Source organism: Penicillium bovifimosum (assembly GCF_028826915.1).
Source record: "Penicillium bovifimosum strain IBT 22155 chromosome Unknown utg000002l_segment0_segment0, whole genome shotgun sequence".
Classification (NCBI taxonomy): domain Eukaryota; kingdom Fungi; phylum Ascomycota; class Eurotiomycetes; order Eurotiales; family Aspergillaceae; genus Penicillium; species Penicillium bovifimosum.
The window spans coordinates 3,189,041-3,206,177 of NW_026622711.1; the positions used below are offsets into that span (position 1 = coordinate 3,189,041).

The 17,137-nt window shown below is 51.7% G+C and overlaps 6 protein-coding genes across 6 annotated transcripts; 2 read left to right on the forward strand and 4 right to left on the reverse strand.

Moving 5' to 3' along the window:
* Window positions 1-78: 78 nt before the first annotated feature.
* On the forward strand, window positions 79-3,413 carry N7515_002394 (putative capsular associated protein; the record flags this gene model as incomplete). The annotated part of the gene is made up of 7 exons (XM_056663138.1): window positions 79-122; window positions 187-245; window positions 308-642; window positions 707-1,120; window positions 1,176-1,328; window positions 1,385-1,812; window positions 1,865-3,413. The coding sequence occupies 7 exons, from the start codon at window positions 79-81 to the stop codon at window positions 3,411-3,413; spliced, it is 2,982 nt and encodes a 993-aa protein (XP_056525251.1).
* A 393-nt stretch (window positions 3,414-3,806) lies between these two features.
* N7515_002395 (glycoside hydrolase family 16 protein) lies at window positions 3,807-5,039 on the reverse strand (the record flags this gene model as incomplete). Its single annotated transcript, XM_056663139.1, has 3 exons — window positions 3,807-4,554; window positions 4,617-4,852; window positions 4,917-5,039. The coding sequence occupies 3 exons, from the start codon at window positions 5,037-5,039 to the stop codon at window positions 3,807-3,809; spliced, it is 1,107 nt and encodes a 368-aa protein (XP_056525252.1).
* Window positions 5,040-6,980: 1,941 nt separating this feature from the next.
* On the reverse strand, window positions 6,981-11,827 carry N7515_002396 (CORVET complex membrane-binding subunit VPS8; the record flags this gene model as incomplete). Its single annotated transcript, XM_056663140.1, has 3 exons — window positions 6,981-10,996; window positions 11,050-11,482; window positions 11,534-11,827. The coding sequence occupies 3 exons, from the start codon at window positions 11,825-11,827 to the stop codon at window positions 6,981-6,983; spliced, it is 4,743 nt and encodes a 1,580-aa protein (XP_056525253.1).
* Window positions 11,828-12,856: 1,029 nt separating this feature from the next.
* Window positions 12,857-13,042, reverse strand: N7515_002397 (uncharacterized protein; the record flags this gene model as incomplete). Its single annotated transcript, XM_056663141.1, has 1 exon — window positions 12,857-13,042. One exon carries the CDS (start codon window positions 13,040-13,042, stop codon window positions 12,857-12,859), a length of 186 nt encoding a protein of 61 aa, XP_056525254.1.
* A 17-nt stretch (window positions 13,043-13,059) lies between these two features.
* On the forward strand, window positions 13,060-13,910 carry N7515_002398 (uncharacterized protein; the record flags this gene model as incomplete). Its single annotated transcript, XM_056663142.1, has 2 exons — window positions 13,060-13,465; window positions 13,549-13,910. The coding sequence occupies 2 exons, from the start codon at window positions 13,060-13,062 to the stop codon at window positions 13,908-13,910; spliced, it is 768 nt and encodes a 255-aa protein (XP_056525255.1).
* Window positions 13,911-14,108: 198 nt separating this feature from the next.
* dppV (dipeptidyl peptidase DppV) lies at window positions 14,109-16,822 on the reverse strand (the record flags this gene model as incomplete). Its single annotated transcript, XM_056663143.1, has 9 exons — window positions 14,109-14,244; window positions 14,319-14,454; window positions 14,493-14,529; window positions 14,585-14,817; window positions 14,873-15,095; window positions 15,144-16,157; window positions 16,252-16,461; window positions 16,514-16,561; window positions 16,637-16,822. The coding sequence occupies 9 exons, from the start codon at window positions 16,820-16,822 to the stop codon at window positions 14,109-14,111; spliced, it is 2,223 nt and encodes a 740-aa protein (XP_056525256.1).
* Window positions 16,823-17,137: the final 315 nt, after the last annotated feature.

The window sequence follows — 17,137 nt, forward strand, 5'->3', positions numbered from 1 at the left end:
TCGAACAATTCAGTTCAGTCTTTGATCACAGCGATGGCCTGGGATACCCTGAAACGATCATAGAACGATTGGCGCAACATGGTCCAGCTACCTCCCGACCTCGGGCTTAAGCTCTGTGTAGGGTAAGTACTCATGGACCTGTGTCACGTCAAAATGCCTAGGCTCACGATCGCATTCCTTACGCAGAATCTTCTTGTTAAGCGCGCTATTCCTGACCACCTCCTACAACACCACCTTCGCTTTTGGTAAGTCGCCATCATAGACTTCAACGGCTCTCGGGCTTTATCTGACGATTGCGCCGGTATAGATCGCCCAGTCAGCACGTCTATCCTGGTCTGTTTCCTCACAGGATTGACCTCCTTGATATGGAGTCGGTTCGTATCAGTCGCGGCATCGCCATTATCGCCCACAAGTAAACGGCCAGTTATCCCTCTCGCGGAGCAGTTTGAGCTTCCCTCCAGGGCCTCGACCTCTTCTTTCCCCCTTGGCGATTCGGACAGTCGCCCTCGGCTACAATGCCAATCTTTAAAGGTCGGCTCTTGGTGGGTAAACGTTGGCCTCTTGCTGGGTTTATGTGGCTTGCGAATTGAGTCGTTCCGCAAAGTTACCCGAAACACAGAATGCGCGCCTGCTGGATATGCCGTAAGTGGCCGAGTGCCCTGAATTTTGTTTAATAATGCATGCGACTGACACGGCTTTTTGGCAGTATGCCATCCCTTTCGTTATTTCGCTCTACGACTATTGGCGCAACCAGCGATTACGCCAAGTGGAAAGATATGTTCCTACAAAACAATTCGATCAGCTGCCACTCCAGGTGGTCTACTCGTTTTCCCGTCGAAGCTTCCATTATCTTACGCAGAGCCGGTTTCGAGGTCTGATTGCAGCAGCCTTTTTGTCCATTGGGGGACTCCTGGCTTCATCATTTTCAGCTGGAAACCGCTCAACCTATATCTGCCCTATTGTGTTACATGGCGCATCGCGATTGCAATCATACAAGCTCTTCAACTTGTTTGCGGACTCCATCTTACTTATCGGTGTCACCGAGTTATGCCGGATTGGCGCGCATTTTGACGATGCGCGGAGAAAACGAGCCCTAACATCCCTCGGGTTTGGTCTCCTGGTAAGTGAACGGCTTAAAAAGTACCCGAGATGCGCATTCTGACAGGCTACTCTAGGTTATTTCCCTGGTCTGGACTATTATATCTAGGCTAATGACAGGAAGCTATGGTGAATCCGCCGGTCCATCAGTGTTGAATCTGGAGTACTCGCGCAGTGCTTTCAACCAATGTGTGTTGGTACTTCTCCTGATTTTCTCAGCCTGGCATATGGTTGGTTCCTCCTGTTGTCTCTTCATGATCTCTGTCGTTGATACTAACTTTTCTAGTTGCCGCATTTTGACATCCTCGGAGTATCAATCATAGGCGGTTTCATGACCTTATACTTCTCCTCTCTATCGAATGTCGCCGGTGCACAATCGCCCTTCCCATTCACATACCTGATCCACGCTGTTATCCCGTTAATCGCATCTTTAACGGGTGCTCTCCTTTTCCTTCTCGCACGAGTCGTATATAACGAAGAGCCAAGATTGCACCACACCAACATTGCCGTACAAGTTCTATTTGCCTTGCTATGTGGGATCAGTCTCATTTTTGCAGTGAGCAAGGATCGTCTTGTTCACATTCACCCGATCGATGTGCTCATCCACAATGGCAGCATTCAGCATGACAGCTACCTGGCGCAGGCGTCTAATAGCAGTACCCTCGAAGATGCTGTTTCAGAATACAGGAGGCGATATAATCAGCATCCGCCACCGTGAGTTTGAAAATGCTATGATCGATCTTCAATCCAACTAACCCTTGTCTAGGGGCTTTGACCAGTGGTATCAGTATGCCACTGTCCGATCATCAGTTATTATCGACGATTTCGATCAGATATACCATGATCTACTTCCCTTCCGAGCTCTGGCTCCAGAGCACATACGGGCAATGACGCACGAACTAGCAACGAACCCTTTCAATGATCTTGGTGGAATTATCGTTCGCAACGGCACAGCCAGGGTGCAAGAAGGCATCAAACCTACTCACGCGTGGATGGTCCAGGGTGCCGCAGACATGATGGAACCCTTTGCGAAATATCTCCCGGACATGGACTTGGTGTTCAATCTGAACGACGAACCACGCGTCGCAGTACCCTGGGAGAAGATCTCAATGCTGAGTCGCCAGGCCGAGATGCAAGAACTGATTCCGGAAGAGCGCGTAGTGAGGGCTTGGCCCATCGACCGAGGGGACGCCTGGGCTCCGATCGAACCAGCCGACCAAACCAACATCACCGCGTTCACCGATGGAGCATGGAGGGATGTCTTCGACCCATACGTGAGCGCCGTCTGTCCACCTACATCCAAGGCGCGCTCCCAACGGATCTGGAATCGCCACGACATCTGTCATTCATGCGTGGCGCCGCATTCTCTGGACCAGTTCCCGCTCAGTTTCAACGCCGCCTCCGAAATCTGCCACCAGCCCGACCTCGCTTATCTCCATGGACTCCTGATTTCCCCGGCCTCATTCAAGGTGTCGCAAGAACTTGTCCCGGTATTCAGCCAAAGCGCTCTCACTGGATTCAACGATATCCTCTTCCCAAGTCCATGGAACTACGTAGACAAAGCGAAGTACCAACCAACAGAAGAACACCCAGACCCAGACTACAGCCTCAAGAAGAACTCCCTCTATTGGGTCGGCAGCACCTCCGAAGGCGTCAGCCGCTTCGGCGAATGGAAAGGCATGCCACGCCAACGCTTCGCCCACCTAATCAACAACAACACCGATAACCAAGTCTCCGTCCTCCTCCAATCCGGCTCCGACTCCTTCCGCCACGAAATAATGGACGGCAACGCCCCAACAACAGACCTCCACCTCCAAACCTCCGTGCACATCGCCGACCCAATCGTCCGCTGCGACGACTGCGCCGAACAAGCCGCCGAGCTGGGCACCGTCGGCTGGACCGACTTCCAAGCACACTGGTCCCACCGCTTCCTCTTCGATCTCGACGGCGCAGGCTTCAGCGGCCGCTTCCTGCCTTTCCTGCACAGTCACAGCTTACCACTCAAGACCGGCTTGTTCCGGCAGTGGTTTGACTCTCGCGTCACTTCGTGGCTGCACTTCGTTCCCGTTGATATCCGTCTTCACGGTTTGTGGAGTACGCTGGCGTACTTTGCTGGTGTGCCTGCGGCTGATGAGGGTGGTGCGCAGATGCGCATGAAGGCGCATGATCAGGAGGGGAAGTGGATCGCTGAGGAAGGGCGGAAGTGGGCGCAGACGGTGTTGAGGAAGGAGGATATGGAGATCTATTTCTTCCGGTTGCTTTTGGAGTGGGGTCGGCTTACGGATGATCAGCGTGATGTTCTGGGTTTTGCATGATTTTGATTTTGAGGGTTGCATGGTTTGGTGTCGGGGGTTCAATGTTAATGTCAAATGTATATATTCCAAAAGTAATCTATATCTCCGTCACCTTACGAGTATATCTACTAGAAGAAAGTGGATATGACAGTTTGGACATGATGCTCAATTTTCATTCTCTATCGAAATGGAACTGGGTATTGCCCTAACGCATCGCACATGAAGCATATCGAATGCCCTGCGGACCGCAGCCGTAGACTAGCACAGGTTGAAGGCCCAAACTAACAAAAAACAAAAGATGCAAACCTAGCCACAGTCGAATCGAATCATATGAAACATGGATGAAACGACCGAAACGCCTCTCATACGCCCCCGCTCACAACGCAAGCAGTTCATCCATCACAGCAACCCCATCTAGAAATGTCCGCCATGACCACGAGCATGACGGTGCTGCTGGCGACGATTCAGCGCAGCCGCCCGCTTCTCAGGGCCACCACCGTGTCCATGTCCATACCCACGCCCATGGCCCTTCTCATGGTCATCGTCATGATCATCGTCATGGTTATCATCATTCTCCGGACGATCATAAACCTTCAACGAACGCACCTGCCAATACGACTCGGTAAACGCCGAAGGATTATTCTGGACATAATCATTGCAAGACCCAGACTTCTCGGCACAAGACGAAGATCCCCAAACCTCACCAGCCCAATCACCACAGAAAGTGATATCAAAGACAATGCGCATTTCATCAAAATGCGAATCGATATCGCAATCCCCGGCAAACTTTGCAGTAGGATTTCCCCAATCCACCGGACTGGGTGAGTCGGAGCCAATATCGCGAGGCACACTATCAGAAGGCCAGAACCAGACATTGATAGCGTCGCTGGTCCATTCTGTTGCGTAGACGCCGCCGCCGTTGTCGTTGAAGCCTGTGCCGTAGGATTCGGTGTGGTCGCTTCGGATTGCGCAGCCGCTGTTGGCGGGTTGGCCGTCTGCATCGACGTAGCAGTTGCTTGTGTCGAGGTGGCCGGTGAAACCGGTTGTGTCGATTGAGCAGCCGTCGGAGGTGTGTAGGGCCATTTGGTTTGAGGTTTGGTCGTTTAGGCCTTCGATTATGTCGATTTCGCCGTTGGAGGGCCAGTTGTTGCCGAGCATCCAGCTGAGAATAGTTAGTTTGGGGGGGTTCTTTCTATAATTATGAGATGATGCTGGAGAACTTACAAGGCGGGCCAGCTGCCGCAGGTGCTAGCGGGCATGTGGGATAGGTCCAGAATGATGAGACCGTACTTGTAGGTTTTTGTGCTCTCTAGTCGGACACTTGCGCGACCAGGATCGCTGGAGACGGTGGTGTTGTCGACGCCGATGTAGACGCCGTTTCCGTGGGTGTTGATGAGGCCGTTTTTGGTGGCGGTGTCGCGGTCCACGTAGTTTACGTACCCATTGGTCGGATCGTGGTCCTTTGTGAGATTAGTTTATGAATGAGATGAGAGGGAAGGTTAGGACAAATGTCGATTTACATACAGTGAAGAAGTTGAAGTTGTCGAAGAACGAGTCTGAAGTACCGTAGTCATCTTTCAGGGAATAGGCCGCCGAAGTGAGCTGAGCCATAAAGCCCAAAGGCAGGAGGGTCGAAAGAACATGCATTGCACCTAATTGCTGGATTGTTTCTGCAGACGCAAAATAGTCGAAAGTAAAGGACGAAGAAGTGAAGGAGGACGTCTATCGAAGACTTGGAGAGCCCGAAGAGTATATAACAGATCCTTGACAGGAGTAAATGCAACAATAGTAAGGAATGAATAGTTATGAAAAGAAGGTATAAAAATCAGACAATAGAAGCGAAAGACAATGGACAAAGGAAGGACTGATAGATCGAAATGGAGTCAAACGAAACATGAGGCGGGGGCAGCTGTTTTATACTTAAGATCCTTCTCCCAGGAAGGACAAGAAAAAAAAAGAAAGAATGGCACGCAGCACATGGTGAAATCCCCACCAGACCAGATCCAATGAAGATACTGAGCCATGTGTGATGCGAAACGGGTTCAACAGGGGAAAGGAAGGGAAGAGTTGAAACACAAAGTGAATCCCCCAGAACCATGAGCCTGACATCTCCGAACCCTGGATCTGTGGAGCCAAGAACCAACCAATCACCAATCCACGGGAGATCTTGCCGATCGAACCGGTCTAGAATGGGATGCAAAGATTCGATACCTACAGTATTTGGGATGTCGATGGGGAGAGAGGACAGTTGTGAGCCAAATAGTAAGCAAGTGGCCGTATCAGTACCTATTTGATCATTGTCATACACACGTATTAGGTGAAGTAGCTTAACATAGAGGTTATCCCAAACAAGTATAAAACTCTGGAGTCTGGAGTCTGGACCACCTCCCTGAGGCTCCGGATGCCTTAAGCGCTGAATTTTGAAGCAAACCTTAATGCTCCGGAACCAACAACTGTCTGATGCCAAGACAATGCTGAGTGGCGGAGAAGAGAAAGAGAAGGCGCGAACCAAGGCTAAATTAGAGTTGGTGGCGCCGGAATGCCTTTGGTGGCGAAGGGGAGATCGACAGATGATAGGTTGCGGCTGATTCTTCCTTGCGAAGACCCTTTTTTATTTTATTCTCTAAACAGTACGGAGTAGAGCCAGGCGATATCTCGGCAGTTGAAACGGCGTTGAAACGGTGTCTGGATTCAAGATCTGACAAACTACTGAAGTTGAAGCAGGTGGCAAAGTTTCACCATCTTAGGTTCTCTACCTCGGTCGAGTTGACCCTATTGTGTCCATGTATGGGTGATCACCAGGCTTGGATAGTATGGATAGCGCGGACAGTGTGGTCAGCATAGACCGTCAGGTACTTCGGCACAAGTACCCTGTAACTACAAGGTCCCTGGTGGTATACATGTTCTTATGTAGATCTACACATCTGTGACACCAAGTCACCAGTTGGCAGTTCCCATGGAAATCCTCCATGGACCTACTCAAAACTGATGTTCGGCATTGGAAATCGGATCATCTCAACACCTACCCATCATACCTAATACGCAGTAGTCAGTACATCTCATCGGCATCTACCCGGACATACAAACCTAACCACAGTGGCTGCAAACGCAGTACCATCTCTGCTGTGAGCCTGTGATGTGTCCGTGACGGCGTGAACCCTCCACGAGGCCGAATGATAACCCGGAGGGGCAGGAATCACCAATTGACCACACTACCGGAGTACAGGTTATGCCAAGAATGTCTCTTGGAGACTGGACTGAGCAGCTGAAGCAAATGGAAAGAGAGCAGATATCTGCTATCATATAAGACACTACACTGCCTTATGCATGCTGTCCATGCATGCTACGTACATAAATCTGTGCGTATGTTCCCACAGAAGAATGGTGGAAATCATCTTACAGTATTCATAATAAAGCAGAAAATCCAGAAAAGAGAAATGGCTATATGCAAGACAATCATATCTCATCTAAGATATCCCCGAACAGCGTCCGAGAGAGTGCGAAGAAAAAAGCAAAGAGATAAGAAACGAAGTAACAAAAGGAATTACCCCCAGACACAAGGAAAATGATCACCACTGCTGCGGTAGGCTATATACAAATCGGACAAAATAGCTCGGCCCCCGACCAGTCGGGCAAATGGTCGCGCCGAAACGCGGATGCAGCAGGTCGGGCGCCCGCACTGACAGCGCCCAGCACGCAACGTCGGTGATAAAGATGTCGACAAGCAAAGACAACAATCTGCTCCGGAAGCGCTGGAGTCCCAGGTCCAGATCCAGCGGCAACCCCAGCATCGGAGTTATGATCATGGTCATGCTCGTGACCATGGTCGACGTTCTCACCAGACACGACACTTACACCATGGTGACCGACTCCGATATCAGCGGCTTTACCCTTCCCCCGCTCGGAGGGATTATAGCTATCTTCGATGCGACGGGCGATGCGATGCGCGTGGGCGTCTGCACGTCGCTTTTCCCACGCCGTCCAATGCGCATCGCCGACTGCAGGGCCCCAGATGCGGTTGTGACAGAGCTCGCAGACGTGGCCGCGGGGTCGCCAGCCCTGCTGGCGGAGGCGGGAGACTTCGTCCACGTGGACGAAGAGGTCACGGTCGAGCATGCCGTTTGCCAGACTTAGAAGGGATTTCTCGTAGGAGTAGGTGGAGAAGATGGATGCGAGAACGGCGCGAAGTTCCAGGAGGGAGGGGGACCAGGTTGCGGCGCGGGTGAGAAACGCGCGCAGGATGCGTAGGAAGGACATGTCGTTCCGTTCGGTTGTGGTTCGGCTGCCTTTGACGGTGCTTGCTAGCAGGGCTGTGAAGACTTGCTGGACAAGGGCGCGGAAGGCTGCAGTGAGGCGGTCGCTTTCGCCGCCGAGGGAGGCTGTGGGTTGCTGAGAGGTGGCTGATGGGGTATCGTTTCCTTGAATGAAGGCGAAGACATCGCTTGCGATGCGCACGACGGCTTCGATGTGGTCGAGCCAGAGGGTTTCATCAAAGGCTAGAGGCTGATCGAGGGTTGGCGCATGGCGTTTGCCATTTGCGCTTCCTGTGTGCGATTGCTTGGCCGTTTTGCTTTGACCCTGACAGAGCCAGGTTCCGACGCCGGCATACTTATTGAGAGACTCGATCAAATCATCGATCGCTTCGGCGGTACTGGCGGAATCGGGACTGTCGCGTACGCTTTGGAGGATGCCCACCAGGCCGGCCTCGAGGGTACGTAAGTGTGCAACAAGTCGGTCCAGGGCCTCGCGAACTTGGCCCTGTCGGGCGAGAAGGATGACCGCAGCATCGATCGCTCCGCTTTCCTCGATGAACGGGAGCAACTCTTCCAGGTGGATATCGCCGACTCGTAATCCATCGACAAATTCTGCGACATGAGTGGGGTTGTATTTACACAGAAGCTGCACGTAGCGCTCAATCATCCAGTTTTCAGCACTCGGCGGAGGTCGGGTTTCCGCAGTTTGCGCATGCGGTTCAACAAGGATCAGTAGGTACTCATATAGTCTTCGAGGATCAACTTCCAAAACCCGCAAGAATGTAGAGTGAGTTTCAGGGGCCAAGTCCTGCATTGTCTGTGCAGCCTGCGTCACGTCAATGGCAGCAATATCCTTGGCATGCTCCTTAATCACATCTACCACATCTCGTCTCTGTTTCTTGCTCAGCCCGGAACCTGATCGAAGACAATCGTGCAGGCAGGTGAAGATACCGTCGCGGTCATTCGGGTCCTCCAGATAGGTCATAACCAACAACGGATATTGCTTCTCTGAACGGTGGACCGACTTGAGAATCCGGAAAAAGCGCGCCTCTTTGAACAAAGGAATCATGCTTTGGATGTCCGGTGGGTGATAGAAAGACAGCAGATACTCCGCGCTCAATTCGCAATCGTCTGCCATATCCTGCTCGGGGTATTGACATACGCGCACCAGAACCTGATGGAGGGTTGTGCCAGAAAGGAGAATATACTGAGGGTATTTTGGAAGGTTGCGCGCAACAAACATATCAAGGTAGATGGTTTCAAAAGGCGTGAAGAAAGAGCTGGCCATGACCTGGAGCAAGATGCTGATGAGGTACTGTCGATTGATTGATACGCCCGAAGCGGCAACAGCGTCGTTTTCGGGCTCGTTCAGAAAACTGTCCTCGAAGGCCTCGTTCAGCATGCTCATGAAGCTGGAAGAATCAAATTTGAGCATAGCTCGAAGCTGAGAGAAGGAGTCTGCCCCTTCCGTATTCCCAGGCGCGGTTTCGGACCCGCTTCCCGAGAAAATGAATTGATACAAGTCAGTCTTGGCTCGTGAGGCAACGGCCTCATCCATATCGTCTCCGATAGGATAGACGCGGCCCGTCAAGATGAAAGACAAGTAAGGGAACATCTTCATAGCATTGTTTTGCCGTCTCATTTCATTCGCATAGTCACCGTTGACCAAGGGCGCCGAGTTAGAGGGAATGAGACGTAGTAGCTCTTCCAGCGGTCCGACATAGTCCATCAAACATTGGTTCCATACATAGATGAAAGCATCGTATAGATTGTGCTGTTTGCAGAGCGTTGTAACCTGATCGATATCCATTGTGGTAGTATCGAGAAGGCAGATGATCTCTTCCAAGTGACCAGCTGAGTGGGTTCCAATGAAATGATTGATTAAGGCCTTGACCGCGGTTGGAGGCAGCGATCGCAGAGTTCCATCGACGATGCGAGGTTCAAGGGCATCCAGGAAGATGCCCGCTGAATCGTGTTCTTCATACCAGTTGAAGACTTCCTCCCAGAGAAACTCTTCGTCTGCCATGAAAATACAGGCCGCAATGGACACATCTGCAAGCTCTTCCAGCTGCTGAGTCTCAAGTCGGTCACTGCTGGCTTCGGCATTCCGACCAAATGCGTACTTGAGGGATGCAGAGATCATTTCCAGAAGCTTCTCTTGCACAATAGGTTGTCTTAAACTATCCTCTTCGGGAAGCCCAACCGTCAACTTCTCTGACTCTCCCGTATAATATGAAGTCGCTAGTCGAATGGCGCCAATGAAGTCACCTGCCTCCATAAGTGCGAGTAGTCGATCAGCCCAGTTCGACAGATTGCCTACCAAGGCTTCATTATAACCCAGCAAGAACAAACGGCCTTTATAAGATCGAAAACTCATGTGAAATGCATCGGCTACTACTCCGTGCATCGATTCGTCCTCTTCGTCAAGTTGTTCAACTAGCGAATGAAGCTGTGACGAGAAGAGATCGACGTGGTATATGTGTCTGTTGGCGAGGTCTATTGAATCGGTCACATGCATGGAGTAATCCTCGATGATCAAAAGTCGTTGCGTGATTGTAAACACCGCGAGTACCGAGCGACTGAGCCACTGCACGGCCACAATGGCTTCATCGGCCCTCCATCTGCTACGTGCTCTGAAATCAAGGCTGGGAGGCTTATCTTTGTCTGCAGGTTCATCTGTATTGACCTCTGTGACTTCGAGCACGGTCAGAACGTTTGACCAACAGTAGACAAGCTTTGTATTCGAGGTTTGGGTATCTTTGCCCTTCAAACGAATAGCTGGGAACCACGCCAAGGCGCCAGTCATGGCACTATGAGCAGGAACTTCTTTAGGTCGCGGTGCTTTGTGCTGGGTTTGCGCCACCGGTGTCGTGGACACAATGACCAAAAGATATGGCGTCAGCATAGCGACAAGACCCAGAGAATCAGTCGATTGCTCCACATTGCCCAGTGGCAGAGGAGAAAAGGCAAGGACCGAGCTAGGTCTCCGCGCCTTGGTCTCTATCGATGTTGAGGGATATCGACCCAGTATCCGAGTTGTCTTGACCGTTCGTCCCATTGCGCCCATGCCCCTCGTAGCCAGGTGCGAAAATGACATGCCCCGTGTGTCGGCGGAAACCAATGCGGTCCGCCTGGTGCCAAGAAACCCGATATGGATGACAGAAGACCCTGAAAGGTGGCCATCGGAGGTTCGAGTGTCGACAAGGTTGGCTGGGGTTGGTGGTATATGGAGGAAAGGCTTTGCTGAGCGCGTGATCTCCCAGGTAAATATGTCGCCCGATTCATGGCCCCCTGCAATGGTTGAATGATCTGCAGAAATTGCGAGAGAGGTAACAGCGCCGCATTCGACCGCTAGGGTATTGTAAGCATAATAATTCCCAGATTGTAGACTGATTTTGACTCACCTGGTGTACCAGTCCCGACGATGGCCTTCAGGCTTTGCTGATAGTCGAACACGAGTATTATGCCCTTGGATGTACCTATCACAATAGATGTGGACACCGCGAGACAGGTTGGTCGCCCGAAGTTGCGCTTCCCAATTTCTGAAAATGCCTGCCCAGTGATCTTCCGCAACTTTGTCCATCGCACGACATCCCAAGGTCCCTGTTGCGGTTCAGCTTCCGTTTCGGGCGTCGGGGACGCATGGCTAGTGATCGAAGACTGTCGGGAGTGAAGATGCGCTAGAAATGGTGAGCCGGTTCTCGGGACGCTTTGCGGCGACGAAGATAACCGGGACTGGAATCGCAAGTCAAACGGGCGACGGGCCGGGCTTGGGCTGACTCGCGGAGAGCCTCGGAGTGCGAGGGCACTGCTGCTTAGGGAAGATGGAATAGAGCCCTGTGATAAATCAGAGAGTTATTCAGCCTGCGCGCCTGTTATACTACTGACATGTAATGACGGGGAATCATCGGGGTTGGACCCTGTTCCATCCAGACACTCGCTCCCATTCCACTCCGCATGTCGCGGCGGAGGTGTTTCTGGAAAGCGGAAATCCTTTGGATCCGCTGTCTTCTCTGAATCGTTGTCCTCCGATTCCACTATCGTGTCCAATTCTTCTTCCGCTGATGCCTGCGGGGAAGCTGATGTTTGGTCGAGGGCACCATCGTCGGGTTGTTGGGGATCGTTTTCTTGCCCTAGATCAAGCTCGTCCTCGCGCGACCGACCCTCATTGCCCTCAGCCATCGAGCTCATGAGCGAGATCTCCGAATGACCATTGCTTCCGAGGTGTAGCTTGGGTGGAATCAAGGCCGAGTCAGCGACGGCGTGGGTAGGCCGGGTATTATGAGATTTTGGGGTAGCTGTCCAAGAATTCAAGAATAGGAGAGATATGCGGAGGAAGCCAAATATACGTAATTGGAAGCGTGGAGTGCCGAGCTCGAGGGGTATGAACAGTGGAGAACGAGCAGAGCTCCATTTGTCTGGGTCGGGGCCGTTTTAGGGGCACCAGCCACAGGTGGCGGTCAGGTACGACATCTACAAACACAACAATGTTCATAACTTTATGCTGTAGTTATTTGATGTCTATGTCAGTATGTCTTCCTTCGGTTTTCTTCTATCTTCGTCTTGAATGGTCTAGGCGACGGCGGACACATCGAGAGTCGTACGTCTTTGTGTTCTTCGTACTTCAAATTACATTTGCAGTTGGCCAGGGGCCAACATCAAAAAAAGCTCGCCCAGTCACTTCTACGGATGGTGAGAGCACCATCGAAACTTGAAACAGAAGGATTGATCTGCAGCACTCCAATAAAATGAATGGCCCTTAAGAGCCCTGCTATCAGTGCGGACCGGGCGTGCTGTTACATCGCAAGTCACAAGGAGACCAGGATGTACGCAGTCGCGCCCGTCGGTCATGCTCACTCTTCGCTCGACAACCAGCAATATATCTCACGTGGTTACAGTCACTTATGCTTTGTTTCAGGGGACCCAAGTCATTTCCAGACCTCAATCAGTCACGGAGGACGCGTGGGCTTTAGGAATGCAGAAACCCGCATGAGCCGATCACCCTCGCGAGGGCAGCTGCTGTTCCTGCGTGACAAGTGACCGAAAGAACATCACGATGTCTGCGAGTCTAAAAACTTTCCAGTATTAAAAACCACAGCGCCCCCTTGCGCCTTCTTACTGCGAAACGAACTATAGCTACAACGAGTCCAACGACATGGCTCCACTCCACCATAGACTGATGCGTGTGGTTCTGAGTGCCCTTCTACTTCTTCAGCCAGTATTAGCTGTGAGAAGACCAGGGACACTGCTACCCCGGGTATCTCCGTCCTCGTCGGTATCTAGAGCATCTACGTCCCTGGCAGTGTCTCCGTCCTCGACCCCTTTGTCGATGTCAACACAGGCTGCAACAACCTGCAACGGGCGCTCAGAGTACTGCACGCGGTCATACTCGAACATTACATTTGTAGGGGCCCATGACTCTCCCCTTTGTCGGGCCCCTACCCCAACACAACCAAAACATCGATATAGAAGCCCAACTCGACATGGGTATCCGGTATCTGCAAGGACAAACGCACCGCTCTGTCTTAGTGAATACCACAATAGAGCTGTGCCACACATCTTGCTTTCTTGAAGATGCAGGCTCCCTCAAGTCCTTCCTGAAGACTATCAAAAAGTGGCTAGATGCCCATCCAGACGAAGTCGTTACTCTTCTCTTGACCAACGGAGACTCGGTACCGGTCACCGAGTTCGGGGACACCTTCGCCAGCAGTGGAATTGCAGATTATGCATATACACCCTCTGCAAACCCACTGCTCATTGCAGACTGGCCTACACTGGGTGATTTGATCTCCAGCGGAAAGAGACTGGTCGTATTCTTAGGTACGAGCTACTCTGCGATAAACGCAGTAGTTTTCACCCCGCTACTATCTGCATTGAATTTCATACTGACTAGTTATTCTCAGACTATGGCGCCGATCCTTCTAAAGTAGACTATATTCTAGATGAATTTGCCTATTATTTCGAGACAGCCTACGACATCACAGATTCCTCTTTCTCGAGCTGCAGCATTGACCGGCCCTCCGGCGCCGCCGGTGAAGGTCGCATGGGTATTGTCAACCATTTTCTCGATATAGACCTTTTCGGAGTCTTGATCCCAGCTCGGGATAAGGCAGACACTACTAACGCGGCGACGGGGCCTGGGAGTATTGGGGCTCAGGCGGCGCTGTGTGCTGGTTTGTATGGACGTGCGCCGAATGTGGTTTTGGCGGATTTTGTGGATAAGGGGGAGGTTATCAAGGCACAGAATAGTCTAAACGGGTTCTAGATGAAGGAATACCTACTACAGGTACCTAGTTGGTCATGTTTGATATGTTGTGGCTGGCATAGCCTGGCAATATACATTGTAGCGAGGCTCTACTACCTAAGGTATGTAAGCATAGCCATATCCCGAACCATCGACCGGAGACCCCTCGTGCCTCCAGGCCTGTACAGGGACCTTCATGGACAGAAAGTCAGGACGAAACTAAGGGTTATAATCTACAACAGGGACTGTTGTGTCATTCAAGCTGACAGAGCCCTTCTTGTTCACGCCGGCATATTTGTTGAGCCATCCGAGGACCTGCTGATGCCAAACAAGACTGTTCTCATTGTTGATGACCCTGTTAAAGTGATAAAGAGTCAGCAATGTGGCTTTATAACAAACCCATTCACACCAGAAAGACAATGTACTTACCAATGATTCTCATCTGGGAAGTTCAGCAGCCGACTTGGCACACCGCGCTCTTGCAAGACATTGAAAAGTGCCAAACCCTCAGAGACAGCAAGTCGGAAATCTTTGTCACTGTGGATCACGAGCTGGGGGTAGAGAACTGCTTGATGTGCTCAGGAGCGGAAGGGTCCCAGCGACGATAGTTCTCTCGGTCGTCCCAGAAGGTGCCATTGAACTACGGAAGAATCAGTATACGAGAAGAGAGAGAATATACTCAAGAAGATGCATACCTCATGCTCCATGAACCACAGTTCCTCAGTGGAGATCTTGGCATCGGCCACAAATGTGCCGTCGTGACTGGCCAGCGCTTTGAATTTGCGTCCCAGAGGGTTACCCTGAATCCAATTCATCATGAAGCCACCGTAACTGGCGCCAGCTGCCACGCCGTGGTCTGTATCAATGAAGTCAAAGTTATCGCGGACATACTCCCAGCATTTTACCAAGTCGTCGTAAGGGTAGCTTCCTGTTGCTAGTTAGATTGTAAAAAAACAGGAGAATGGTTGGTAGGAGTGACATACCCCAGTTATTTGCGATCATATCGGTGAGTTCATCGCCGAAGCCAGTGCTGCCAGTTGGGTTCGGTGCGACAACCACATATCCTTGGTCAGCAAAGACCTTGGGGTTCCAGCGAGTGCTCCAAGAGTCAGCCCAGGAGCCTTGAGGACCGCCGTGAACGAGGAACATGAGCGGGTATTTCTTCGACTTGTCAAAGTTCTCGGGGTAAACAAGCCAGGCATGAATCTATAACCGTTAGAGTCTCGCCAGTTGGCTGGGACTTGACACACTCACATCTGTCCAGTTGCCCTTGAAGTAGAACTCGCCAATATCGGACGGGCCCAGGCCCTTCAAAGCCGGATCAACCGAGTTAGCAGAGAAGACCGTACCGGTAACGCCCTTTCCAGGCTTCGCGGTGTAGACTGTCCGGCTAGACCAGATAGTAGAACCAGAGACCAGGTATTCCCCGTTGGGCAGGCCATGGTAGGCAGCCACAGCGCCGCCATCGGTGAAATTCTTGGGCTTGTAATCTTTGCCAGCATTTGCGGGCATCAGGAAAAGCCGAGAGCGTGCAGAATCCTCGGTGTTCAGAACCAGGTTCTTCCCGTCGGCAGTCCACTTGATTCCACTAGGTGACCGGTCCCAATTTTTGGCCAAGGTGCGGATAGTGTCCTTGGAGTCAAGAGTATAGACGTAGACGATGCGGCGATCGGACTCATAGTTGATCTCCTCCATCTGGAGGTATGCAATGCGACGACTATCCGGGGAGAACACAGGGCTGCTCGAGTCACCCTTGATGTTCTTGGGTGTGCCGGGACTGTCTGGGCCGTTGATGGCCTTGGCCTTCTTGGATCCATCATGAGGGGCAAGATAGATGTACGATGCGGTGTTGTTTGCACGTGGCAGTTCCGGAGCCTTGCTCTTGAAGGCAACCCATTTTCCATCGGCAGAAAGGTCATAGTCCGAAGAATCGCCGAACGGCGGGTAGGGTGACTCGAGGTTTTTGACTCCTGCAACGAGGTTCTTGAGAGACCCTTTAGCAGTGTAGCGAGATGTAGCTCCCTGTCCAGATTTCTTCTTCTCCAGAGTCCCAGAGAAGATGGCATTGAACCTCGTCGTGAGCCAGGTATCCCAGTGGCGAACATAGAGGCTATCATAGATTCGAGCCGTGCTCAGAGGTGTGGCAGCTAGCTCTGCGTTGTATGCCGTTCCATTGGCATAGGAATCTCCGTACACCAAGTAGTTGATGTTGCCAGACTTGGTGATGGCCGTCTTGAGACCAGACAGCGGCGCCGGCAGTGAAGCTGCCTTATAGGCACTACCCATGGTTAGTATCTATCATCGGAAACTGCACTATATGCAGGTAAACTCACGAGTTCGCGAAGTCGGACGTATCTGATACCCAGATCTCGGCACCCCCGGGGATATCAGCGTTAGTGCCATTGATGTACAGGAGACCGGAGTCAGTAGACCCCAGCCAGATCAACTCGGAGACATTGCTGTCATTAGTGAGTTGGCTGACTTTTCCAGTCTCCAAATCCAGCAAACTCCACCAGGAGGTTGTCTTATGGGTCTCGAAGGAGTATTGAGAGGTTGAGAAAAGTGCGACTTCCTATATTTGGTCAATGAAGTTGGTCGGTAAATTCAGTAACGGCGTAACTCACTCCTGAAGGATTAGGAATAGCTTCACCCCGTCTGGGAGCTGTGATAAGCTGTCTATTGTAGAATTGAATCAGCAATTGACCAAAAGAGGAATTTGAGTCAGGATGGGAAAGATCAGCGCTTACTCTGGAGTAAGAGCCGCGGCAAGAGCAACGATCGACCCGAAGGCCGTCAATTGAAACACACGCATATTGACAGTCAGTAGACGCCCACGTAGCTCGAGACAAACGTGCAGGGGACGAGTCTGTACACCGGACCGACTCCGCTATATGAGTGCCGTGACTCCGCACGCGTTGGAAGCTAACAGCCATGGCAGTTTCCCTGTTGAAGGGGGGGCATGTTACATTCCTCGGTGCCAAGACTGATATGCATTTTGATAACTTGTTCAATCGGCCAGTGTCTATTAGCCTAAGCACTAGTAAGGTGCTCCGACGAACCAACGCGGGTACACGAACCCGCTGTAGGACCCGGGCAGGGTCCGGCTGCTTGGGTTGCAGCGCCAAGCATCACGGAGTCCGCTCTTATTCCTGCTTGGCGGCTGATGCCCGGCATTGCGGAATAAGATCACGGTATTGCGTATCCACAAGAGCTTTCTCTTCAAAGAGAAGGGGCATTCAGAATAAGAG